General features: G+C 43.6%; 1 protein-coding gene and 2 long non-coding RNA genes across 6 annotated transcripts in view; 2 read left to right on the forward strand and 1 right to left on the reverse strand.

Moving 5' to 3' along the window:
- The window catches only part of NPL (N-acetylneuraminate pyruvate lyase), a 38,073-nt gene extending 22,442 nt beyond the window's left edge, over window positions 1-15,631 (reverse strand). For 2 of the 4 annotated variants that reach the window (XM_042925284.1, XM_042925287.1), the window contains exons 1-3: window positions 15,553-15,631; window positions 10,662-10,747; window positions 813-886 (exon numbers count right to left, since the gene is read on the reverse strand). In XM_042925284.1, the coding sequence (XP_042781218.1) occupies window positions 813-886; window positions 10,662-10,729 (142 nt within the window). In that variant the 5' untranslated portion in view covers window positions 10,730-10,747; window positions 15,553-15,631. The other 2 variants (XM_042925285.1, XM_042925283.1) reach the window with 2 other exon arrangements.
- LOC122211841 lies at window positions 2,225-7,227 on the forward strand. Its single transcript, XR_006198867.1, has 2 exons — window positions 2,225-2,794; window positions 7,180-7,227. It is a non-coding gene; the product is annotated as an uncharacterized LOC122211841 (long non-coding RNA).
- A 6,437-nt stretch (window positions 15,632-22,068) lies between the features above and the next one.
- The window catches only part of LOC122211842, a 60,067-nt gene continuing 57,048 nt past the window's right edge, over window positions 22,069-25,087 (forward strand). Inside the window, exon 1 of the long non-coding RNA XR_006198868.1 lies at window positions 22,069-22,169. This is a non-coding gene — a long non-coding RNA (uncharacterized LOC122211842). The remainder of the gene's footprint in view (window positions 22,170-25,087) is intronic.

Below are 25,087 nucleotides of genomic sequence, written 5' to 3' on the forward strand. Positions count from 1 at the left end.
GGGATGTTCTTAGTTTTTCCCTACACCCAGGGGACATCTGTGGCCTTTTGATGAGTAAGAATCTGTCTTCCTCACTACAGCTTGGAGCTGTAGGGTGGACACCAAGTGGTTCTGTAATCAGGCTCTGGTTTTAATGTGTGGCCTGCACACCTTTTCACAGAAGTTTTAACCTCCTTTGATTCTGACCTTATGCTTCCAGTTTTTAAGGGGCCCCTGTTGGTAGAGCAGTAGCTCAGGAAAAAGACGTAGTGTCCAGTCTATGGAGTCAAGCACCCAGAACACAACACAAGGGGTAACTCAACCAGAGGTAAGCATAGTTCTCAGGCCTGAAATATTCAGGGTCTGACTTTTTAATTTCCACCGTCTCTGAAATAAATGAGGGTAACTGCTGGACCTGTGATTCCCTTGTGTGCTGCATGTTGAGTCTTTCTACATTTACCATATGAAAGGTCTGGTTGAGGTCAGAATAAAGCCCATTCTTAAGACAGAGAAGTCTGGATTTTGCTGTTACTCTACCATTTCTTGGTTCAGTGCGTTAGGCACCCTGAATAATATATCTGAGTCATAGATTTTCCTCCTTAAGTGGGGATAAAAATAATACCTTATCTGTTTTGAAGGTACACCACCAAATTAGATAATCTCTTGAGATGCCTTCCACATCTAAAACTGATGAGTCCACAGATTCACAAATTTTACTTAGCTTAGCCAGTAAACTATGGCACAAGACACTGTGACCTACTAGTAACCAGGTAAGAGCTACTCTCTAAGGATTTGGCTAGAGATGTATAGAGAAATCTCTAAAGATGACTCACCAAAAATATTCTTCACTCCCTGTTCTTCCACAAGATAGTCCACGTACTGACCAATGACTGAAAAGTTGATTTCTCTAAAGGACACAGGAAAAAAAAAAAAGAAGAAATGCATATTAAGACTTTTTTAGAATATTATTCAACCAACCCTTAAATCTATAAACTGCTCCCTTTTGTTACTAGTTATTAAAAGTCCACCGGGCCGGTGTGTAAAACTGTTAGCCTGTTCTAAATAATGCCTGAGTTTTTCCTTGTTTTTTGAGTGATTTCTCTAGTTGTTCACATATGCTTCACTTACGTGAGCAACACATCACTTATTTATCAGCAAAGTCTTTACATTTAAATATCCCCACAAGTAAGATTTAAAAAGTAATTACTTAGTAAGCTTTTGCCCTTTTGGGGAAGAACAATGGTCGAAGCCGTGGTGAAATGAGAATTTAACATATTCCATTTGGTGAGAGGCAATCATCTTTTAGGCTTACAAGGTAGGAAAATTCGATCTTAATATTTAAGAATTTTAGCACTTAATATTTGTGACAGCAAATTAAGCTTCAATTGTATTTGCTAGTTTTACATCGAACAGGATTAACATCGGAGAGGAACTTGGCTGTCACTGCCTCTCAAAGCACGGTCTGTGGAAGAGTAGCACAGGCATCTGGGGTCTGTAAGAAATGCAGAGTCCCAGTCCTCACACAGTCCTCCCCAGTCAAAATCCTCATGGGAATAAGATTCCCTTGTGATCTGCATGCATGCACTGGGCAGTCTGAAGAGCAATGACCCTGTAAGGATCTGATGCTTAAGGCAATAAGGGCTCTTTTCCTTAAAAATCATACTGATTTTAAAATCTAGAAACAGATTTACACACATCATATAAAGTGACTTGTTCTCAATCAAAGTGCAGGTGAGGATGATGGGGGCTAGAGAGTGAAAACTCAAAGGAAAACTGTGCTGTGGCTAGCAGGTGTTAAATGCCACAGAACCCATGGTTATACAGCCAAGAACAAAAAGTGCTAGTTGGCTTCCATTTACATTTTTGTCAATGGGGACCAGAAAATCTCAGTTTAATTTTAACCTTGTTAACATCCTTTTCATCTTTGCTTATTGTATTCCTTACCACACGAAAACAAAACAAAAAAAAATCTGATGCATAAAGAAAACGAAAACATCAAAGGATATTTATCAAAGATAACAGAAACACTAGAGATAACAGCAAAGAATGCACAGGCAGTCACTATCCACAACATGCAAATGACAACTAATCAGAGCCAGTCAACTGGGAAAGTGTGCTTTAAAGCAGTTCTAAGGCCCCCTGAGGGGAGCAGACTCCCTCCATAATGGCATAATGGCATAATGGCATAATGGCATAATGGCTCACGAGCACAGCCTCAGAACATTGCCGCCCCTGCCCCCCTTGCTCAAATACCAAATCCTGGCCTCTCAGTCTTGCTGAGCAGAGGAGCTCCCTCAATACAGGACAAGAACAAATTTAGGTTGTTCTCACCTAAAGGGAGAATGGGTGAGTTATCTGCCTAGACAATCCATCTCAATACCCTCATTTAGGTCAGCTTGACCTGTTCAACTGGGAATATCTATGTTCCTGCCACTTGGAACCTGCTTCTGGCTGCTTCCATTAGCCCTCCGCCACTTGGGATAAGCTCTGAGATGCAAGAAAATCAGTAGCGGCTTTGTCTGTGCATGGCTAACCCTGATTTTGACCAGTAGTGCTCATCTACCAATGCAAGCAACCAGCAAATAGCTCTGGCAGACCTAGGGAACTTCCAAATCAGACTGGAAGCTGGAAAGAAATCTGGTGGGCAACCGTCCATGTTGGAATCACAGACTCAAACACAGTGGCTCCTGTACACTTTCACTGAGGTCTTGACAGCTCCCCAATCCCATCCCGGCCACGTACTGAAGACCACCTAGAGCAGGCCTGGCTTTGTCACCAAGGAGGAGCCCATAGAGCTCCAGATTGTCAGGGGCTGGTAGGTACTGTCCTTTGATGTGCATTCTTTTGGTTTAGTCTAATGCTTCTTCATTTGGAAAGGGAGGCTGAAGAGCTTGTTTCCATTTTCAGAAATACTTAAGGAGAGAAACTGATTTAGTCTGTTAGGGTGTGTGTGTGTGTCCCCAGAATGGACTCTAAACTCAGCAGGGACCCACACTGCCAAGTGGGCCTCTAATGGCCAGTCTAGTACACGTGCTCAGCACCCTACCTGGCTCCAATGAAATGCTCAATCATTATTTCTGTTACTACTCCTCATGACAAAACCCAGAAACACCTCACACCCTCAGCAAAGTTCACATCCCTACTTAAATGTTTACTTTTAAGAGAGACAGAGAGACAGACAGACAAGAATGCAAACTGGGGAGGGGCAGAGAAACCGGGAGACACAGAGTCTGAAGCAGGCTGCAGGCTCTGAGCTATCAGCACAGAGCCCAATGCAGGCCTCAAACTCACCAACAGAGAGATCATGACCTGAGGTGAAGTCTGATGCCAAACTGACTGAGCCACCCAAACACCCCAAGAATCATTTTGTAAATTGTTTATGCTCACCCTGCAGGCTAGAGCAAGGACTTCCAGAAGGCAGGCCTGTGCCTTTTATACCTCACAATCCCTAGTCTGTGCCTGGCATAGTGCAGAGACTCAATGATGGTGAAACACCCGTGATCGCTGTCTTAAAAGCAGCTTATCCCCACACCCGCAGGATACATTTAAACCTATAACGTTAACTGAATAAAGGAGAAACTAGTATATAAATAACTAGACCATTGAGAAAACATGATAAAGGCTATGACTGAATCAAAAAGTATATGGGATGGGGTGCCCGGGTGGCTCAGGTCATGATCTCACCGCTTGTGGGTTCGAGCCCCGCATTGGGCTCTGTGCTGACAGAGCCTGGAGCTCTCCAGCTCAGAGCCTGGAGCCTGCTTCAGATTCTGTGTCTCCTTCTCTCTCTGCTCCTTCCCTGCTCTCACGCTGTCTCTCTCAAAAATAAATAAAATATTAAAAAAGTTTTTTTAAGTATACAGGGGTTTAGAAGAGGGGCTAATTATTCTAATCAGGGAGGCTGGGAACAGAGACTTTGAGGAGGAGGCGGATCTGGAATAAACAGGATGAAATCTTGCGCTCCTCCCTCCCTTGGCCCTTCTCTTTCCAGGGAGTTGGCTGCACCCTTTGACAAATGTAGGCCAGTACATGAAGCCCATGATTGCTCTCCTCTTTCAGTGAACTCCATACTATTTTAGGGCTTCAGTGGGTAGTGCTTCCATCTGCACTGACCCCCTTCTCACTACTCCTTTAGGCCTTGCTGGATGGGAGCCACAATTATACTAGGGTTAGGGAAGCTATGGGTGATACATTTTCTAGCCCCTCAAGAAAGCAGTTTGTTGGGGCACCTGGGTGGCTCAGTTGGTTAAGGATCCGGCTCTTGGTTTCAGCTCAGGCCATGATCTCATGGTTCCTGAGTTCAAACCCCACATTGGGCTCCAAGATGACTGCACAGAGCTGCTTGGGATTCTCTGCCTCTCTATGCCCCTCCCATTTGCACATATGTGCTCTTTCTCTCTGTCTCTCTCTCAAAATAAACTTAAAAAAATGAAAGAAAGAAAGCAGTTTGTTGCTTTTCATAAAATGCTCCTAAAATCCTCTTAGAGAGAGAGGTGGAAAAGAGAATGCTCTTAAGTGTTTTGACCTTCGTAACATTAAACATTTATTTTCTTGTTTAAAAAAATAACTTTGAGGGGGGCCTGGGTGGCTCAGTCAGTTAAGTGACCAACTTTGGCTCAGGTCATAATCTCATGGGGCTCATGAGTTTGAGCCCCACATGGGGCTCTGTGCTGACAACTCAGAGCCTAGAGCCTGCTTCCGATTCTCTCTCAAAAAATAAACACTAAAAAAAAAATGACTTTGAGAAGGCAGAAGATCTAATAAGGCCAGGCCTGCATTTTTTAAAATTCTTTATTTTTGAAAGAGAGACAGTGAGACAGAGTGCAAGTGGGGGAGAGACAAAGAGACAGGGAGAGTGGGATCCAGGCTCTGAGCTGTCGGCACAGAGCCCAACGTGGGGCTTGAACTCATGAACTGTGAGATCATGACTTAAGCTGAAGTTGGACGCTTAACCGACTGAGCCACCCAGGCACCTCCAGGCCTGCATTTCTGAACAGCATTAATGGCTGGGAAGAGCAGAGGCTGTCCCCTTTGGAGGCACAGAACCCCCCCCCCCCGCCCCCCCCACCCCAGACCAACTCAGGGATTTCAGATCTCTGCAGCCCTTGGCTCAGTGGCTCCAGTCGCCAGTGAACCCAGTGAAATTACCCAGAGCTGTTACCATATTTGTCACAAAAGCATCCCAACAGCAGGGCTAAGGTGGGAACAGGATGATAATCCTCTCTGGGAACTTTACTCCCTTCTCTGGTTTCCCACCCTACTCTCTCTCTGTGTGAAGTGTGGGTTTATGTAAATTGCTGCAGGCACCGTCTCAGCTAGGAGGAAGTCACCAGCAGTAATGGAAACACTAAGACTGGATGATTCTTATCCCCACTGGATGGCCATTTGGGGCCTGTTGCTCAAGGAAGTGAGAAGTGGCACAAGCCAGTTCACTTCCAAAGGCTGGCTTTCCATTGTGTGTGTCTTCCTTCATGAGCCCCAAGAACACATCTCACTGCTGGCCACCTCAGGGTTGTATGATCCAGAACCAAATGCCAGGCTTGTTGAAGTCACTCCCCGATTTAACTCCAATTTAATACCTTAATTTCAATTCCCAGGGGTTCAGATTCTTTGCCTTGGGCTCATGAGTTTCTTTTCATAAAAGTGCTTAACTTTCTTCATACTGTAGAAGCTCTGTCATTTATATTTGAAAGTACACACCATAAAAAAGGAGAGAAGAACCTATGCAGGATCTCTTTGGATGTTATCACTCTTATTAGTTTGATACTTTTCTATTTGCAAATACATAATAAAGCATTTTCTTAAATAAATATGGTCATATTTGGTACTATAAATATGTACCAAATATGGTACTATATTTTCACTCAGCATGCCAAATCGAATATTTCCCCTCATCTTTAGATATTCTGTTACTAGACTGGCTATGCAGCATTTCATTGTATGAATGAACAGAATTAATTTAGCTAATCCTCTACCCTTGGACATTTAGTGCACCTGTAGACTATGTAAGAGGACAGAATGTTTATCCAATTATTTTTGCCACCAGTCACGGCCCTGAGTGGGTGCAGTTTGAGACCGTATGTAGACTGTATCTCTTCTCTTAGGGGAGAAGGATAACAGAATTCATTTGAAGTGGCTTTTCAGAGAAAAATCTCTATTGCTGTTCACTTCCTCTCCTGGTGTATGACACTAAGTGAAAGGTTCCCTTTATTTGAGAATACATAATCAAAGGGACAGGTCACGAGCATGCCTGTCAGAATATCTGATATTCCTTTTTTTTTTTTTTTTTTTTTGGCCTTTTACATATAACTCTCAGTATTCAAAACCAGATGAAAGTTATGTGTACTTTTGGCAAAATAATTACTTGGCTACTTCAAAACTCCTTCAGCAGGGAAGTATTCAGGGACCATAATTGCCCTGCCTTGCCAGAAAACATTCTGTTCTGAGAATTTGGGTCATGTAGTCTCTCAACACAGTTAAGAAAACAATACTCTACACAATTCCAACTCCAGCGGTCCAGGCCCTTTCGGACTGGGGTAACAGGTCTGTTTTTACCAGAGGGTGATATGAGGATTCCTGTGATGAAGCCAAAGGCATTCTGGGGAGGAAATAGTCTTTTTCTTGACATTTTGGCCAATCTGAAATGGACTTTCTGTTCTAAACACTGTACTGGCCCAAGGGAAGGAGTGACTTCTCAAAACAACTAAGGAAAACAAACGTCTTCTACTCTTGTGTAGAAAAAGATGAGAACTGAGGTGGGTAGAGAAAGATCTTTCTCTCCAGTGACATGGCTAGGGGCAGTGTGTTAACCTTTAGGATCTTGGTCTCATCAACTCTACAAACAACATTGTAGTTCTCTCTCAGATTAAATTGGAACATGTACAGGGCACTGGGTAGCTCAGTTGGTTGGCTGAGCGTCTGACTCGATTTCAGCTCAGGTCATGATTGAGCTCTGCATTGGGCTCTTTCCTAAGCGTGAAGCCTGCTTGGGATTCTCTCTCTCTCTCTCTCTCTCTCTCTCTCTCTCTCTCTCTGCCCCTCCCCTGATCATGCTCTCTCTTCCCCAGAATAAACATTAAACAAAACTGGAACATGTACATTAAAATGCCCGACATGATGACTGACACCTAGTATTTAGCTCATCAGTGTTAGCTTCTTTTCCTAGTGAAATAACAAAATGTATTATTCACTGTGCTACAGGCTGAAGACAGAATGATGAATAAAAAACACGCTCAGTCTTTGCGGATTGCCTGGTACTCAATAAATATCCGTGGAATAAGGTGAAGCAGCTGCAAGCCTGGAGGGAGAGACAGGTAATGAGTACCGTAAAAGGCATGCACAGGCTGATGTAATGTGTAAAGATGTACACAGGCTGACGTGGAATCCCAGGGGAAGGACTCTATCATTCTTTTTACGGAAAATGGGGAAGAAGCACCAGAGGATGGTTTTGATGGATGAGTAGAAGTGCTCACGTGGAGTAGAGGGAGGGGAGGATGGTGGTAGAAAAAGGCAGAGGAAACAGAATGAGTAAAGGCACTGAGGGAAAAAACTATGAGGTGTTTGGGGGACCAGAAATGTAGCAGGAGAGGTATCCAAGAGAGTCTGAGCTTGAACTTAGATCAGTTCATCTTGGACTTTAATGTGCTAAAGAATCATCCAGGGATAGTTAAAATGCTTGTCCTGATTCAGTTGGTATGTAGTAGGGCCTGAGATTCTGCATTCCTAGCAAGTTCCCATGTGATGTAGAGCAAATAGTCTGTGGATAAGCAGTAAGGCTTAGACAAAAGGGAGTCAGCAGAGATTCTTAAAGAGGACGTAATCAGATTTATTTATGAGGAAGCTCACTGTGCTACAGTGTGCAGGCTGGACTGGGGTTACAGGTGCTTTTACACATTCTTACGGGACCACTGCAGTATCCCTCATGACATAGCACCAGAGAAGACTCTTTGAATTTTAATGGGCTTTGGAGAGGATATGGCTGAACTCCCTCTCTTTACAGAATATGAAAGAGAACTTTTAACACGTGACAAGACCTCCTTGGGGTCAGACAGCTAGTTGGTGGTAAAGCTGGGGGGGTGGGGGTCAAGAACCCAGACATTCTAACTGAAACTCACCTAACCATGTTCTTTCTGAGAACTTCCCCATTCCATAACTTTAACTTACATTCAGCATTGAATCAGAGTATTTCTTAGACTTATGAAGAAAAAAGGATGCAGGGAAGAGTTCTTTTTCAACCACTCTCACTCATGGAGCCTGAGCCAGGTTAGGGAAACACCCATGATGTCAGGTCACCAGGCAGAATTTCCAGGTATTTGATTCCACATGACCCTTTTTTTATCTCCTGGAAACATGTCAGAAGTTCACATTCCCCTGTAGGCAAGTAGGCAAATGCCCACCTGTCCTCGGTGGGTGCTCCAATCTTGCCTTGTACCTACAGGAAGGCTTGGATGGGGCAGGCAGAAGAAGACAGTGGAACTAATATAACTTATATGCTTACTATGTGCTATGCCCTGACATACATTTTAATTTTTTTTTAAGTTTATGTATTTATTTTGAGGGAGAGAGTGAGAGTGAGCACAAGCAGGGGGAGGGGCAGAAAGACAGGGAGAGACAGAATCCCAAGCAGGTTCAGAGCTATCAGCCCAGAGCCCCACACGAGGCTCGAACTCACGAACCCTGAGGTCATTACCTGAGCCAAAATCAAGAGTCGGAACTTAACCAACTAAGCCACCCATGCTCTCCTTAATTTAACTTAATTCTTAAAATTTTTTTTTGTTTTTAGTTTATTTTTTTGAGAGGGAGAGCATGCACATGTAAGCGAGCAGGGAAGGGCAGAGGGAGAGAAAGAATCCCAAGTAGGCTCTACACTGTCAGAACAAAGCCTGATGTAGGGCTCAATTTCACAAACTGTGTGTTTACAACCTGGGCTGAAACCAAGAGCTGGACACCTAACTGAATGAGCCACCCAGGCACCCCCAATTTCACACATCAGGAAAGTGAAGGTTCTAGAAAAGGAAAAGAATTGAAGAAGAGGAAGAAATAGAGAAATGGAGACAGCAGGGCCAGAGATACTGGGGAGTAGAGAAGGATCCAAAAAAGCAGAGTCCTTTATCTCTAATACATGGGGCTTGGTGTCCTGGGAAAACAGTGGAATGGGGAGGAAGAACACATTGACACTCTCAGTGAGTCCCAAAGGAACAAATGAGACTGTTCAAGAGGTCCCTTCTAGGCTGAGGGGTCTGATTAAAAAGGTTAAAGCAGCATCAACCAGTAGTCGTGTTCTGAGCTTGCAAACAGGATCCTAGTCAATAACAGGAAGTGAATCCTGCCTGCTCATGCAGTCACATGATTTATCTGTTTTATGGGGCCAACAGTGGCTAACACACAAAGAGCTGACTTCAGTCTTTCTTCGAACTTGTGGAAATGGAGAAGCAACAGAAAAAAACTGCTAGGAATCACTGAGTAATCTAAATGCCATCTCAGCAAGAATTCGATTTAGACCTAGTTAAAGACATGATTTTTCAGGAAACTGAGAAGATGGAGGTTTTGAACTCCAATGATCTGAGGGAAAACTGTGATATGGCCAGCTCTGAATGAGAATACAAAATCCTAAGAAATTTCACCTTTTTTAAAGGGGAAGGGTCAAGGTTTACAAATTCAGCAACATAAGACCAAAAAAATAAAATGCCATGCATAAAGATACCTTAAATGCCCCATCATCTTTTCATCCCCATCTGATGCCACAACAGTGGTTCAAACAAACTTATTGACCTAAGTGCATAGTGACCCTGTGCTGAGCACCATCATATGGATGACCTCACTTGAACACCTGTAAGTCCACCATGCAGGTGAATTACCATTGCATTTTATAGAGAAAGAAAGGAGAAGCTTTAAGAATCCAGAATTTTGACTGTTTTTGGCAGACTGACCCCTCTAACAGGTCAAAAGCATTTAGATCCAGGTGGATAAATCCCTTTTTGGTTAATGCCAATGTCCGGGGAGGAGTTACACGTTGCATGTGGACACCTACGGCACGTGACCGTTATCTGCTAGGACCGAGCAAAGGGCCTGCCATAACATTCATCTAGGAGCTAAAATACTTGTTTGGGTAAGGAGTTCTCAGCAATCATCTGTTGTTACCTCAAATTCCTGCAGGCTGCCAACATTTAACCAATGCTGAAATGTGATTACAAACATACTAAGGGGTCCACCTTGCAGCTAACTTCCCCACTTTCCTCAAGGGAGGGCATTTTAATCACATCTACGAATAGCCTGGGGTGGAATCATGCAGCTTTCCAGGGACAGGATCTAGAGGGGCCAGGTCAGTGCTAATAGCAAATCCTGCTAAAATGAGATTCTCCTCATCCAGTTCCACCGGCCTTATTTGGGAAAGCCAGGGCTCTGATGAAATTCAAAGAGAATTTACTTTCTGGAGCTACAGATGCTGGGAGAAAGGCAAGATGCCACATTGTACCTTCTCTCTTCCTGTTCAGTCTGTGACACAGAGACCTCTTCTCTGACTTGGGGTCAGAGACCATGCAGGGGGGTGGATAACTGACAGAAGCTGCCATTTGGCAACAGTACCACAGAGGTGCACAGTCTAAGTGACTGCTAGTGTAGAGGATTTCTGTCCATGTTGCTGGAATGAGAACAGATCCCCTTAGGTCCCAAGTGATAGTTACCCATGCTCCGTCATTGGCGTGATGGTTGCAGCAACAAGACCTTGAAGTTTCTTCTTTTGGGAGGCCATTGAGCTGCTGAAAAATGTCTGCAAAACATACAATATAATTCCTCTCCTTCTTCAAGGAATGCCAATTAATGATCAAACTCCCAGGCAAAGTCCATTCCCAGTTTAAAATTGTGAAAAATGCTGGGGCGCCTGGGTGGCGCAGTCGGTTAAGCGTCCGACTTCAGCCAGGTCACGATCTCGCGGTCCGTGAGTTCGAGCCCCGCGTCAGGCTCTGGGCTGATGGCTCGGAGCCTGGAGCCTGTTTCCGATTCTGTGTCTCCCTCTCTCTCTGCCCCTCCCCCGTTCATGCTCTGTCTCTCTCTGTCCCAAAAATAAATAAAAAACGTTGAAAAAAAAATTTAAAAAAAAAAAAGAAAAATGCTTACAAGTACACAAACACACAGAGCAAATGAAGAGAATGTAAAATGTAGAGCTTAATTTTGCAGACAAGGAGATTATTTTTAAAGACAGGAGCGGGGGGGGGGGTGACAAGTGTTCCAGGAAAATACTATCAGAAAGGCCTCCCACTTTGTCTATACAGGTGATTCAGGCAGCCTGAAACCTCACAAAGAGGGGGTACATGACAGCAGGCCCAAGAAAGAACATCAATTTAACTCAAGGAGATCATATATATACATATATATATATATATATATATATATATATCTTTCTCCTGACCATATTTCAATTTAATTAATAGTAATTTTATACATATATAATATAAAACATATGTATAAAATTATATATATTATCCTATATATTATATACATAATGTATTATATATAATATACAATATATATTTTTATATATATTATATATATTTATATATATTACGTATTATATATAACATATACATTTTATATATAATACATTATATATATAAAATATATAACATATGTAATATATAATTATAATATATATTATATATTATATATTTATATAATATAATCTATAACTTATATATGTAATTATATAATATACAATTATATAAATAATAATTACAACTATATACCATATAATATATAATACATAGTTATAATATATGTAATATATAATATATGATAATATATCATATATAATTATAATACATAATATATACAATGATATATAATATATATAATATAAATAATATATTATATATACATAAATACTATTACTTAAATTGAAATATGGCCAGGAGAAAAGAGACATTTTTTTGTTTTTCCATATCTTCATTCTTTTAAGGAGAAGCTCACCTAAAACCAGCACTTACAGTCTTAAGGCTTCTGTGTAATCTACTTAACGATCTTCAGATTTACCTATGTTTGAAAATTCTAATTTTGACTAGTTTTGCCCTGTTTTCCTAGCTCTAGTAGACCATGTACACTGTATCATAATTGTTTATTCATCTCTCCCCCACTAGACCAAGCTCCCTAGGACAGGGAATACATTTCATTTGCCTTTGCTTTTCCTGCACTGAGTTACCTGGTAAGACATCTTGTGTTCAATTAAAAAGGGATGAATATGTAGGTAATTGAATGAGGTGTTCAAATTGTAGCTGGATAATGACTTCCACAGACAGGGTGATCATGGCTGAGAAAATCAACCTGACCCCACTTATGTGGGGCAAAAGGATCCCTCCCCATCTGGCAGAGAATACACCTGTCTGCACCAGTGTAAAAAAGCCAAGAGCCTGTCGAAAACAGCCAATGAGAGGCAAGAGAGTATCGTGGTTAATAGCTTGGATTCCATAGGCTGACTGCCTGGCTCAACTCTGTTTTTCCACTTACCTAGTTACAGAACTGTTATTATTTTTTGAACTGTAAGACACAAAAATGCAAAGCCATGAATACAAAGTCTTAAAAATTGAAGAAGAAAATAAAATATAACCAAATAGTATTTGGTGACAATTAGACAAAACATGGTTTGGCTTAGAGCAAACACGGTGATGTCTATAGGTAATGGACAAGTTGGGGTATATTACAGGTCTGAGGTCACTGGCACATTAAAAAGCCCAGTGTCCACTATACTTAAAGTTGACCCACACAACGTAACAATTATCAACTGTTTCATTTTGCTTGCTCTTTATAACTGTTAACCTCATTTCCCCAAATAGGAGCATAAACTTTACAGATTACAAAGATCATATCTTTTACTTTTTCTGTCTCCTCCAAGAGTTCTGGCTCAGGTGAGCCCTTCAAGCCAGAAACAGGACAAAACAAAGACAAAGACATGAAAGGGCACACTGTGGCAAAATTTACTGCTTTTATAGGAAGCCAACGTGATCCCCCCCTTACAGATACGTCCCTAGCAAGACTTGCTCCTGAAATTAAGCCCAAATCCTTCAGGTAGTTTTGCTCTGTATTGAAGGGCAATAAAGGGGAACCTTACGTGATATACGGGATACTAGGATTTTTCTGCCCTGTCCTAGTTTGAAGATGAGACCAAAATCCTGTTGGGCGGTTTGAGACAAATGTAATCACCTGGCCCATGGGGAAAACACAAGGCCAATAACATAGGCCCATCTATCCCAGAGGAATGTCTGTGCATTAAAGGAGATGGACGCTATGCCTGCTGCGTATCTCCACCGGGCACTCCTGCAAGCATTGAACTCAGGACCCTTCAGACTGAACCTGCCACCTGTCCCCTATGATTGCTTCCTTTAGTCCTTACAGTGGAGGAGGTGGAGCATCAGCTCTGGAGTCAGACACCATGGGTCTGCATCCTGGCTCCACCAGTTCCCAGTGGGGTGAGCCTGGAAGTGTTATTTACCTTCTCTGTGCTTCGGTGTTCACTCCTGTCAATAACAGTAGTCATATTTCATAGGTGGTTGAGAATTAAATGAATTCTTGTAGAGTGATTAACAACGGTGCCCGGCACACAGCAAGTACAGTATGAAGTCGCACCAGATGGCTACAGGACATTAGCAAGTATTCTTGCCTCTCATCTTCCTTCCCTGCCCCCTTACTGCCTCTCTCATAACTTACCCTTTATTACCTCTTATCTAGACCAACGGGCACAACCCCAGGTCTAAGAGGCCCAAAGGGACTCAAGAAGGCTCAAATGATAACAGTCTCAAGAGCTAGGGTCAGCACCAAAAGTCTAATTCAAACAGTGCTAGGCTGTTCACACTAGACTTCTGTATTCTGAGCTTTTAGTTACATTTATTTCACACTTAGGGCAGTTACAGATACTCTTAGGATCATCAGAAGCTTGGATGGGTAGTTTTATATATGGCTTTGATTGAAAGAAACAAAATTAAGTGCATGTAAATGCAATTTGGTTACAAAATCTCAAAAACATAGAACCTGTAGGGATGTGGGGTCAGAGTCAGGAATTCCTACCTTAATCCCCACTCTCCTCCTCCAATCCACATAGGCTTCCAGGTTAATCTCCTGGAAGCACAGACATTTCTAAGCCTGCCTTGGCCCAGCTCAGAAAATGCTAATGACTTCCCCTGGCTTCAGTAGGAGAAATGCCAAACTTCCTGGTCCAGGGCTCTGTATAAATCTCTTCATGCCTGAAGGGCACTAGCTCAAGTGTTCCCTGTTGCTCCTAACCGCCTTCTCCCATCTGGCCTGCTTCCTTAGGTTCTCCCATCTGGAATGACTATCTCCCACTTCAGCCCCTTGAGTCTAGACAACTTTTAAAACTCACTGTACAAGTTAAAGAACATTCCCTGATCTGCCAAGAAGAAGACAACTTCTTACTCCTCAAAATTCCCTCAAACACTTGCTTTTCCTTAAAAATGTTACATGTTATTAGCAGGGTGGTTTTGGCTCCTCTTCTACAGCGTCAGCCACCAGGGAGCAGGAACAGCTTCAAAAAAATCTGTCTCTGCACAGAGCAGTACACGAAAAGACCAAAATTTGCTGACTTTGTGAATGCTGAATTTCCAGGAAGAGATGGGGGCAAAAGATCACAAAAACTGTAATAGGTAATGATTGATATTTTGTACATTCAAATTTTAAATAAACTTGTCAACGTCAAGCTTTGGCATTCTTTGTAGCTTGTATCAAAAGCAAGTGGTTAGAATGTTCTCCACCCTAGGGCTCAATGCGAATTTAGAATGTTAATAGAGATGCTGGGGAGAGGCTATTACTCTTGAAATCTTGTATCTCTATCCACCAACACTTAGTACAAAGAATTCAAGTCAAATCCTCGGAAAAGGGCAAAGTTAAAAAAAAAAAATCTCTGGGCGAGACAGAGGATGCAACTCTGGGCATGGTGAATGACTCCAGAAATACGCGCAAAAGAAGAAAAGAAATGGAGAAACGAAAGAAACAAAACCAAAACGCAGAAACATAACCAAGTTCCCATAAAATGAAGGCATTGGGTCAAATGCAATGATAAAGTCTGTTCCACTCCACAGCTGACTCAGCTCACTGAAGGGTCCTTGAAGAAGGCTATGCGGTCCGGAAAGAATCCAGGGGAGTGGTCCCTCTGTGCAGACCCCTGCCCCAGGACTGCAGCGTGTCGCTTTCGCACTTCCTCTAGCCCCACGTCCCAGCTTTTCTGCCTTCCCCTCTCCTCCGGGCCATCCCCGTCCCCCCGCCCCTCTGCCCCCCTGCCCCCCTGGCCCCCTGCCCCCATCCCCGGGTGGGCTGCAGGTTTCCGTCCGCCCATCCGCCCCGCGCGGGCCGCGCTCACCGGATAAGCCCGGGTCCGCCTCGGTCGCGGGTGGGCCGCCGCCGCTGCTGCCGCTCGCCGCAGTGCTGCGCGCCGCCCCGCGCCCCCGCCGCGGCCTTTCTCTCCTCCGCTGCCGCGCGGCCCCGCACCACGTGCCTACGCGCCCGCGCAGAGCCGCACGCCCCGCACGCCCCGGACGCTGAGCACATGTGCAGTTTAGCCTCCCTCCGCGTTACCTGGGGGTGTGGGCGAGGCGCCGGGACTGCGAGCTTCCGAGCTTGCGCCTCCCGAGCCGCGGCGCGTGTTTACGCGCGCCCAGATTCCGCGGGGCAAACTCTCCCTTCCCCTTCTGCTGCGCGGGTCGTACCGCTTGCGGATGCCTCCTGGGCTCCTGTTCGCTTTAACTTCTGTCCAGGGCTCGGCAGCAACAGGTACTTCGTGGTTGTGGGCTTTGAAATTTGGGCTGCCGGTTCCGAAGCGTGCTGAGAACCCTGCCTGCCAGTCGGGGATCCCGTCTGTGCTTTTCAGGCTGGTGCTGCTGCCCCAACCCCACATGCCCTCATGTTCAAAGGTGATGAACGGATATTAAAATTGGATTCGTTTCTAAAGCGGTAGCTTTCCTGCGTATTCTGGAGAACAACTGAAAGAGTTTTGAACGGGATAATTATTTTTAAACAAAATATCTCTACTTGTAGGAATGTCAAGAGTTTACTTTCTAGTGTCACATGCTGTGCCAATACATCAGAAACATAGACAAGTCCTCAGGTTTCTCTTCTTAATGTGAATTATCCTCAATTTTGCATAAAAGACAATGGCCTATGCTTAATTCATTTAGGGAAAATAAATTTCCCTTAGGGCTTTCTAGTTTGCATTTTAAATGCTTTTAAACCCATTGTAGAAGTACTTTCATTGCATGTGGCTCCAGAAATTAATTCATTAATCAATTCATAAAACAATCCTTTGTCGTGAGTACTATTTTTTAAAGTCCTATTTTACATTTGAGGAACCATCATCCCATTCTATTTTTTTAAGTTTATTTATTTTGAGAGGGAGGGAGTGCAAGTGGAGGAGGGGCAGAGAGAGAGGAAGAGAGAGAGAATCCCAAGCAGGCTCCACGCTGTCAGTGCAGAGCCCAATGCGGGGCTGGAACTCACAAATGGTGAGATCATGACCTCAGCTGAAGTCCTGTTTAAGCCTAAGTACCACGCTTAACCAACTGAGCCATCCAGGTGCCTCAGCACCATCCCATTCTAAAGATCAGAAAAAAAAAAAAAAAAAGTATTTTAATGAGTTTGAGTAATTTGCCAAAGGCCACAGTGCCCATGAGTAGTTGAGTTGTGATTTGGTCTCAAATAGTGCGGGAGATGATACTTTTAACCACTACTCTATGTTTTCCTGCAAAAAAGGAAGGGAAAAGTCCTAGTTATGTCTGTCTAAGAATGTCAACAAGAATATATCCTAATGGGACGTTAGTAAGTTTTTTCAAAGTCATACTTTAATACATGCAAAATTAAGTATTTCAGTACCCAAAAGTTATAGAACATCAGGCTTAATATTGTCAACCAATAAACCAACATGTTAAATGAATAAACTGTTTAAATATATGTAGTAGTACAAAGCAATGGCTTATAATAGTGTGTTAGGGTTTGCTAAGAAACAGATGCTAAAACTGGATTTGAGGTGCAGGAAATATACTTGGGGAGGGACCCAGGGAGAAGGCAGGGAGAGCCTTGATGGTCATACAGGGCTGACACCTGTGGTAGAAGCTATGGAAAGAAAGGGGGTGGGGAAGAGTCTCGCTGGAATGGTGGAGGGGGAGCATCATAGCCTCCACTACATGCCCTTAAGAAACTCACAGCCTCTCCAATGAATTGTGGGGAAGACATTTACCTTTAAAAATACGTATGCTGGTACAAAGGTATGAAACACTGAGGGAGGGAAAGACTCTGATCTGAGCAGAGGGGTGAGTGTGTGGGCATGATGAGGCAGGAGAGCATTTCTGAAAAGTCTTCCTGGGGGAGGTTGACACTTGAGCAGTCTTAGACAAGGAGGAGGCCTTAGAAGAAGGGAGAGACAGCCAAGGTTCACTGCTGGCCCGAAGTCCTCTAACACTTGTCTGATAAGTGGCAAGGGCTCTGTGGCCTTTCTTTTATTGTTGTACAGTGTTCTTTAATCATCATTACTTTTTATGCTTTTCTTTCTTGCCCCCTCATTCCACTGTGAGGTGCTCAAGGCAGGTACCTTGTCCTATTTCTTTGTTTGTCCTATTTCTTTGTTTTTCCCACAGCGCAGAGCTCAGTGCTTATCTACCTGCAGGCAAAGAGGGTTGGATTTGGAGATGTTTACTCCCTTCAACTCTGCTTTGTTTAAAAAAATATATATGTTGGGGTTCCTCATCGTATTGTGTTCACTACAATTCAAGTTTGAAACTCAGTGATGTGGAGAAAAGAGCTTGGGGGGTTACAGTACACTGTAATTGATCAGACTGGCCACACGTTCTATCCTTGGTGCTGACAGTGGAGCCTTATCACAGGTTCCTGAGTGGACTTGGAGAAACCTTCCCAGAAAGGTTCCCCTTACCTTCTTGTCATGGTGCTGAAATGTTCTAGTACCAATTCCACTGTGTGGGAGGTGTTCCCCTCACTAAGAAGGAATAGTTCTCTGATGCCAGCTGGGTGTCCTACAGTTTAACTCAATTCCGACAGACACTATCTCCCCAGAGATAGCATCAAATTTCACAGGTTAAGGGTTCAGTCATAGAAGTCTGCCCTCCCTGCCCCACCCCCACTTCAGATGTTACATCAGATCCAGGCTATTACCTGTGCTTCTGACCCATTGGCTATAAACCAGAGGTTCCTTTGACCCCCTCCTTGGATTTGATTAATTTGCTACAACAGCTTATAGAACTCAAAGAAACATTTTACTTACTAGATCACTGGCTTATTATAAAAAGCTATAACTTGGGAACAACCAGGTGGAAAAGATGCATAGGGCATGGGATGGGGAAAGGGCTCATAATTTCCATGTCCTTTCTGAGCACAAGTGTATGCTCTCCCCAGATCTCCATATTTACCAGCTGGAAACCCTCTGCCCGCCCTCCTTTTTGGGGTTTTATGGAGGCTTCATTACATAGGCAGTATTTTTTTTTTAATGTTTATTTTTGAGAGAGAGACAGAGAGACAGAGTGTGAGTGGGGGAGGGGAAGAGAGAGAGGGAGACACAGAATGCAAAGCAGGCTCCAGGCTCTGAGCTGTCAGCACAGAGCTTGACATGGGGCTAGAACCCACAAATTGTGAGATCATGACCTGAGCAGATTGGACACTTAACCGACTGAGCCACCCAGGTGCCCCTACATAGGCAGTATTGATCAAATCACTGGCCATTGGTAATTGATTCAGTTTTGGAGAAGGTTGGGGATGGAACAGAAAGTTTCAACCTTCTAATCACATGATTGATTCTCTTGGCAACCAGCCCCTATCCTAAGATGCTTTCGAAAAGCTAGTCACCTCATTAACATAACAAAAGACATTCATTGCTCTCATCTCTTCGGAAATGTCAAGAGTTTTAGGAGCTCTGTGCCAGAAATGGAAGACCAAATTTATAGTTTTTATTATAAATGACAATGTTACAGTTGTCCTTACCAGGAAAGAGGAAATGGGTTGTAGACAGCCAGAATACTGCTACATTGGGGAACGTTCATGAAGGAAGGAGAATGGAATTTGGGTCTTGAAGCGTTGCTCTCCATCGTGGGCCTGAGAAAGTTCTCTCCATGGTGAGGAAGAACAGTCCTTTGCATTCCATGTAAAGGAATACAACCAAGTTATAGGTATGAGAATCACTCCTGGAAATTCTGGTTGTGTGGGTATGTCGGTGGGGCTGGTAGAAAAGCACAAGTTTATTTTTGCATCAAAGTCCATAGATCTTCAGAGAAGGAAGCAGGCCATGACTAGAAGTTGGACAGATTGCTAGTCCCCATGACAAAGACTCTTCCCTTTTATAGGTTAATTTCTGAGACTAAGTGCCTACTAGTAGAAGGATGTCTCTTGAGGGAAGAAAAGTCCTATGCATAAGCTGCGTTTCAGAGAACCCCTTGGGTCACAGGAAGGGACAGTTTTGAGAGTACTTGTGCTCAGTTGTCTCCTGGCTCAGCCCTTTGGTGAATGCATATTGGTTTCCAGCTCAAAGGAAAAAAATGAACAGAGATGTAACTCCATATTGGCATTCTTAACTTGGACTCTGTGACTCCGGATTTTTAATAGCAATAATCTTTTAATAATACTAATCTTTATTGAGATGCTATTCAATACTATGCAATTCACCTATTTTAAGCATATGGTAGTTCAATATTCTTTATTATGTCACAGAGTTGTGCAATCATTGCTACAATTTTAGAACATTTTCATGACCCCCCCCCCAATAACCCATATGTGTTAGCAGTCACGCCCCGTTCCCTTCCTCCTCCTGGCCCCCAGCTCTAAACAACCATTAGTCTTTCCATTTTTATAGATTTGCCTGTTCTGGACATTTCATATAAATGTAATTATGCATCATGTAGTCCTTTGTGTCTGGCTTCTTTTCCTTAGTGTAGTATTTTCAAGGTTCATCCATATTGTAGCAGGAATCTGCTTCATCCCTTTTTATACCCACACAATATTCCATTGTATGGATATACAACATTTTATTCATCCATTGGTTGGTGGACATTTGAGTTCTTTCCAGTTTTTGGCTATTATGAATAATGCTATTATTGTGATTGTGGATTTTAGACCTCCTGGAATATTGTCAGCATCTTTTTTCCAGTGGAGTTCGTTTATAGCATTCTGGCTTCTGTTTGGTTTTTCAGAAGCCCCAAGTCCTTACCAAGATCAGGGCTTTTACACCTGCCTGGGCGGCCCTTCTTCAGTCTGACTGCTACTCATCCTTCAGATCATGGCTCAGGTGTAACCCTCCTGAGAAGCTGACTTGTGCAGACCCTCCTCCTAGCACTGTGTTCTTTCCATTCCTGTCACAACTTATTAGTGTGTTTAGTTCTCCCCGTTAGTTGGTAAGCTTTGTGAGGGCAGTGGTCTGTCTGTTCTGTTCCTTGGGACACATCTAGTGCCTGCTACATCATAGGCACTCAATAAGTAGTTGAAATACTATGCAATGCAGAATGACTGTTGGTAACAGAGAGAGGTATCCTAGCTCTGTTGCCAGAACATAGCCTTTTGCACTGATGGGAGGAGGGTTACCCCCTTGTTGACTGGTATTGATATAAGAGTAAGGATGCCTGTGGCCGAGAAGGGTGGTAAGAACACAGAGAACAAGAACTAGGGAGCATTGAGGACACTGGATCCAGATAAAGAGGACTGTAGTGTCTCTCTGAGAGCATGAAGGGAGGGATTCCTGATGTATATTAAATCTGGACGATGTTGCCTTGTTGCTGACTTTGAGACCTCTTTCTGAATTGTATGTATGGACCAATGTGCCAATGGGTTACCCACATTGATTTATCATCCCCTAATAGTTGGAAAACCCTTTGAAAATGTGGGCCTAGTTTGATGACTAGCAAGGGGGAAAGTATGAGGGGGCCATAGTCTGAAAACAGAAAAGGAAGTTAATATTAATTTTGCTTGGCCAGGTTTCTTTGACAATACTCAGAAAAGTACAGAGTTAAACTTCCTTTGAAGGATGTTCGGCCTGTGTTAGGTATTGCCTGATGAACATGAGGCTGTTGGGACGCATGCAAGTGAGTCTGGTCTACTTGTAACAGTACTCTGTAAGGTTCCCCGGGGATCTAAAGAGTAATAAACACGTCTTCCAAAAGCTTCCCAAAGCTCAATAGCTGCTCATATTATGAATTAGGTAAGGACTCACCACTAGGTGACAGTCTGTCAGCAGAAATTGCTTTCTCATTTAATGACTCTTTCCCCAACTGCAAGTTTCTGGGAATATCAGTAAAAATAAAAATATTAGGTAATCTTTTTCCGATCCCATTTCCCTATCCTCCCTTTCCCAAAAATCTATGGAGCTGACATCTTCAATGGCAAACATTCTTCTTTAATCTCTTTTTCCTTAATATTAAAGTAATGAAAAAATGATGTATGGAGACACAGAAATCAGACACAGAAAATTAAGTTTCCCCTCCCATACTACTTCTTTGGGTTTTGAAGATAAATATGGCTATAAAAAGAGTACACTCAGTGGTCTTGGCTTTTTTTTTTTAATGTTTATTTAGTTTTGAGAGAGAGAGACAGAGACAGAGACTGGGAGCAGGGGAGGGGCAGAGAGAGAGAGGGAGACAGAATCTGAAGCAGGCTCCAGGCTTTGAACTGTCAGCACAGAGCTTGACACAGGGCTTGAACCCACAAACTGTGAGATCATGACCTGAGCCAAAGTTGGATGCTTCACTAACTGAGCTACCCAAGTGTCCCTTGGCTTTTTTTTTTTCTTCAAGTTTATTTATTTAGAGAGAGAGAGAGAGAGAGAGGAGAGGAAGAGACATTGTGAGTGGGGGAGAGATAGAGAAAGGAAGACCAAGAATCCCAAGCAGTCAGTGCAAAGCCCAATGTGGGGCTCAGACTCATGAACCATGAGATCATGACTTGAGCCGAAATCCAGAGTCAGATGCTCAACGAACTGCCACCCTAGAGCCCCTTGACTTTTTATAGGGAGAGGATATTTAAAAATCTGGTTCAAGTTTAGTTTATAAGTATTTTCTCCCTCAGGAATATAAATCACTCTATGCTTCCTTTCAGCATTTGAGGTGAAGATGGAGCTCTTAGGAGGAATGTATTTTAGCTCATTTATGAAGAAGTTTCGTTTTATGTCCTCTTTGAGCAAAAGGAAGACTCCCTGGAAAGTGTTCGGTGAGGTAAGTGCAACTTGAAATTTCATTTGCTTCCACCTAAGACTGCTTCAGTTCTGGGTAACAGCTGAACTCGGCACTAATGGTCTGGACTTGGGGAAGTTTAGGCACCTTCTGTCAGCTGGTGAAGGGGGTGGGAGCTCAGATGGCCTCCTGAGGGGTATTCCGGGAAATTTTGTTGATCCTGCCCCTCCTCATTCCTCTGCTCAGGCCATCGTGCATTGCTGGTCCCAGCTTCCAGTGTTATTTCCATGGCCCCCATTGATGAGGTTCTTCCAGGCCTACTGGAAAGTTCCCATAAGTTATTCTAAAATCTCACTCTATTCCTGTGCTCCATTTTGCAGGCTAGGTATCTTAGTTACGGCTAAATTATCTCAGCTCTGAAAGAAATGCCTCCAATCTATATTTGGCCATACATTTAAAGGTGGGCCAAGTAGGTTAAAAAAATAAGCAAAGCAAAATACAGAACGGTATTCAATTCTGCCATTTGTATTAAAGGAAAACAAGGTGTGTGTAGGGGCGTACCTGTATGTGAAGGTATGTTATCTGGAAGGATAACAGTGATAGTCAAATATTTAACAACTGGGTCGGTTCTGGGAACAGGGATGGCTGCTGGCTTGAGATCTGGAAGCGTGCTGGGGATCTTCTAATATCTAAGCTTTAACCCTGTAATGACTGATTGAAGTTCTGGGGGGGAGGGGGCAGCATTCCAGTGGCTTGAAGCAGCAGCTGTTTACTAGTCTGTAGAGAACCTTTAAGCAGTTTAACAACATGTGGTTGTCCTGGTGTTCCCCAGCAGCTATCCATGGGTCCTCCTGGGAGCGGGGATTTGAGGAGGACGGACTTAGTATTCAGCGTGCCCTTTAGCACTGTTTGAAATGCTTTGTTGTTGTTTGAATTCTATTCAATCACGTACTTGGAAATTGAATTTAATTTTGTTTGGCTCAGGGGAGAAGTCTTATTTTTAGAATTTGGTTCTGGACATTTCTGTCTAGTCATCCGACTCCAGTCTGCCTACAGACTCAGGGCTATTCTCTTTTGTTCCATCTTGCAGGCAGCTCCTCCACCCAGAGCTTTGCTTACACCCCTCTGCTCACCTCGCTGACCCCCTTTCACCAGCACCAACCCCCCCGCCTCTGCCCAGTCCTCAGCGTTACTGTTTGAATCTCCTTCTGTTACTTATCCTGCACCTCTTGTCTCTCCACCTTACCAGACCTCAGTTCCATTACCAACTAGGATAGACATTACTGTGCTTAATCTTGTGAGCAGAAAATATGTGTTCTTTCTATTTTTTCTGTGTTGGAGAACCTGTGCTTCCCTAAGTTTTGTTTGAGCATCAGCACGAATGGCAGTGGTTGTCATAACCATGGTAAGAACTCATGTTGCATTGGTTTGGGCATCCACCTGCCTGGTGCAGAACCGCCCCGGACTCCATGTCTCCCCTGGTTTGCCTGGGAGGCAGGGTGGACCTTCCACTGTGCCCTCTTCCATCCTTTCCTCTTCTGCTTTGAGCTCCTTGTTGGTGTCCTCTGCTGTGCAGCTACTAGGGAGCAGTGTCTGGTCTCAGCTACAGTCCCAGCCACTCTTAAGCCAGGGTTGCTGTCTTCTGGTGCCTAAAATTGTGCAGAGAAGCTTTTCTCTTCTGCTTTGCCACATTCTGTCACCCAGGTCCCAGAGCAGCATGACTTGCTGAAGTGAGACTTGAGTGTCTTACTGAGCCTCCTCCTCTCCACCTGAAGGATCTGCTCCACAGGCCTCAGGTTCACTGAGTCCATGGAGCCAAAGCAGGGAACTAAAGACCGAGATCAGGCATTTCTTCCTACCCACCCCACTTCCCCACCCCAAGCCTACCCTTCCTGTCCCCCTTTCTCCACCCGAGGCTGCCACAAAACTGTCTTCCAGCAGTAGCTTCCTTGAGTCTAATCAACTCCTAGCCAGGTCAGCTGTGCCCTTAGATTTATCAAAGTTGACCTTTTGTGATAGGCACAGTTGGACTCGGGCTGGCACCCTGGCCACAGATGTTCTCTTTACACTTATCTCACTGTGTGGTAATTATATGTTGGCATGTCTCCTTCCCCAAGTTCCTCAAGTATGAGCTCCTAACTGTGTGGAATGCATCTTTGGCCAGCACCCAGTCCTTGCTTTCATGGGGCAGACCTTGATAAATACTTTTTTGAAGAATAATCGATCACAGTCATTTCGCCTAGATATGCAAAAGGAAGCCTCTCCTCTTTACCAAAGGACATCCAGGCAACAGGCACAGAGGGAGGGGAGCTATTTGTAAAGGGACATCCCCTACCCTACAAAATAGCCATTCAAGGCTCTCTGGGCTCCTTGTGTCTTCAGGGGAGCAGAAGAAGCAGGGTGAGAGCAGCACTTCTGGGAGCTTCCATTGGTCTTGTTTTGAGAGAATAACATGTTGAACAACTGTTTGGTTACATTTTACTGTGCACCTGCCAATTGAAGAAACAAGGACAAAAACATGACAGGGTACAGTATGGCAAAACATATTGACTGGAAAGGGAAAAGGTAGATGACATACAGGAACAGAACATTTTATTTGTATCATCCCAAATTCAGAGAAATGTGGTTAACTCAATGCTCCAGTCACCTAAATGTTTACAGTGGAGGTAAAAGTGACAGACTGAGGCTTGGATCTGCTAATGCTGGACATCGGGTGTTTCTTCTCTTATAATTTACTAGAAGGAGGTCTGGTGTCATGTGGTAGACCACTGAGTGTAAACGACCCTCCAACAGAGAAAGATCAAGAAATTGTGTAACTACCTGAGCTTATTTTCTGAGAAACAAACCCATGAATCACAGGCAAGGTCAATCCTCTTCAACTAGTGTGTGAGACTAAAAGAGGTACTGATTATGTTTATTATAATAACAATGTTTAACACTTACTTCAAGGCATGGCATTT

The sequence above is a fragment of the Panthera leo genome, chromosome F3 (assembly GCF_018350215.1).
Source record: "Panthera leo isolate Ple1 chromosome F3, P.leo_Ple1_pat1.1, whole genome shotgun sequence".
Classification (NCBI taxonomy): domain Eukaryota; kingdom Metazoa; phylum Chordata; class Mammalia; order Carnivora; family Felidae; genus Panthera; species Panthera leo.